General features: G+C 32.7%; 1 protein-coding gene across 1 annotated transcript; it reads right to left on the bottom strand.

The window, feature by feature from the left end:
- Positions 1 to 202: 202 nt before the first annotated feature.
- On the bottom strand, positions 203 to 2,083 carry LOC111398221. Its single transcript, XM_023025151.1, has 2 exons — positions 1,913 to 2,083; positions 203 to 558 (listed from the first exon to the last, which is right to left on the bottom strand). The coding sequence occupies exons 1-2, from the start codon at positions 1,920 to 1,922 to the stop codon at positions 203 to 205; spliced, it is 366 nt and encodes a 121-aa protein (XP_022880919.1). The 5' UTR covers positions 1,923 to 2,083.
- Positions 2,084 to 2,349: the final 266 nt, after the last annotated feature.

Raw genomic sequence — 2,349 nt, 5'->3', positions numbered from 1 at the left:
CATTAATTGACCATTTGTCCTTATGTGTGTTATAAGAGATCTTAAAGGGACCATATTGCTGGGGTAGAGTGTACAGAATGAAGTGAACCAGGAAAGTATCTGACATCTCAACTTCCAACGCTTTCAGTTGAGCCGCTATATCCCTCATGCGCATGATATGATCACGCACGCCTCTAATTCCGGTGAGCTTCATGGATGAGAACTACATAATTAGGGTGCTTGCTAATGCCTTGTCTGATGTCACAAATTGATCATCAATTGCCTTCAGCAATTCTCGAACATTGTCGTATTGCTCGACAGAACCCCTAATTCCAGCAGATATTTTGGTCTTTATGAACATGACTGAAAGGCGATTAGATCGCTCCCATTTTTCATAAAGATCAACTTGGTCTGGAATGCTGGTTTCAGTAATTTTAGGTGGTTCGTCTTTCCTAATAGCATAGTCAATGTCCATCCACCCTAAGTGAAGGAGAATCCTTTCCTTCCAAGCCTTATAGTTGTCACCCTTAAGTTCAGGAACATCGCATTTCATATCAGAGAAATTAATTGGTTGAATAACTGCAATATTTCAAACATACATGCTCATTATTACAAAATTTGAAGCTAAAATAACATATGACATGTTTTACCAATGTAAAAACATGCAAAACATTAATCTAGCGACATAAAACTTGCCTGTGGGCTAAAGTTCTAATTCAATTAGATCCATCTTAACTTCACAATAAAACTATCAAATTATGTTCTCTTTTCTAATATCTGTGGGCAAATTAGAAAATATAGTTTGATATTTTATCCTAATTAATCACATATAATACGATAAAAATTCCTGTGGGATAAGATTTACCATATCAATTATGATTAATCACAATTAATGTTTGTTCTCCAAACGTGATCCCAAATGAACCTTAATATTTAATTTCAATTAATTAAGATGATGTGGCTATTCCTTAATTAATTAAAATTATATGGATCACCAAACATTAACTAAATTTTTAGGCTCAAACTATTGCTAAACCATATGCAATGCTAATATAAAATTGGACATTAAAGTACTAATATTATTCAACTTAATATGCATGTATAATAAATTATTCACACAAATAACGAAAATAAATAATATAAGCACATCAATATCCAAATTAAATTCATAAAGAGCCTTCATTAGAATTAATTTTAACGTGTATAAATTATTTAACTGAATAATGTATGCATAATAAACCATAAAAATTATACATACAAACAACATAAATAAATAATTTAAACACCATTCTTTGCAGCAGGTTCAAGATTAAATTAACAATAATATTAAACAATACTAAACTTTCCTTTTTCATGCAAGTTGCCTGCTATTTCATGCAAATTGATACTATTTTCATGCAAGTTTGCCCGCTGTTATGCATGTGTAGGTCATATCATATTCAATGCAAACATATATATCATGCAAGTGGCAGCCATATGGTCCTTTAATAACATAAATTAATATTTTAAAACCAAAGGAATCTGCAAATCTCCTGCAAAATTCTGAAATGCCAGGTTTTTTTTTTTTTTTTTTAAATGAACAGATCGTCTTCTACAAATGCCGGGTCACTTAGACCTGGTTCTGACTCGAATGAAAAACCCGGTCATATATCATGATTTCGACCACCAAATTTTGCAAATTTTATATCAAAAATCTCAGAAATCAATTTCCTAATGATTCCTAGCTTTATTTTCATAAAAAACACATGAAACATGGATTTGAAATTTCTAGAAAAAATTACAGTAAATTTCTGAAAAATTTTGCGGAGAACAAAACGTCAAGGCAGAGGCAAATAGTGATCTGATATCAACTGTTAGAGCTTTATCACGATCTATCATGTGAATAAACAACACCATATAGATCAAATGCGGAAACTGAAGATCATAAACTAACCTCCAGCCATTGTCGTTTGAACTGCAGAATTTCGAATTGTGTTTGGTGCTTCCAAGCCTTCAAGACCTCTCTGCGATGGTGTAGTTTCATGAAAGTCTCGGCTTGGGGACCAATACCACTTTATTCCCTTTATATACTTCTTCCCATCAAAGAAGTTACGAAACGTGAACGGTTACCACGAAGTAGGGAAGATGGACAGGTATGAGAAGGTGAGAAGGTGAATAACTTCCAATAAATGAAGAGGAAGATGATTGGACCATTTAAAAATACCAAAGGTTTACATTATTTACCTGAATTCCTCGGAAGTTTAGTTTTATGATGGCAAGTGGAGATGTCCTCAATCGCTTATTACTCATTGTGCCAAAATTCCTAGTTAATTACCATTGATTAAGAAAAATTCTCAAAGCTCATCATTTGATGTCATTATTATACTAGAC

This window comes from Olea europaea, chromosome 8 (assembly GCF_002742605.1).
Source record: "Olea europaea var. sylvestris chromosome 8, O_europaea_v1, whole genome shotgun sequence".
Lineage (NCBI taxonomy): Eukaryota > Viridiplantae > Streptophyta > Magnoliopsida > Lamiales > Oleaceae > Olea > Olea europaea.
The sequence above is the reverse complement of the archived record's forward strand: the minus strand, read 5'-3'. Positions and strand labels throughout refer to the sequence as shown.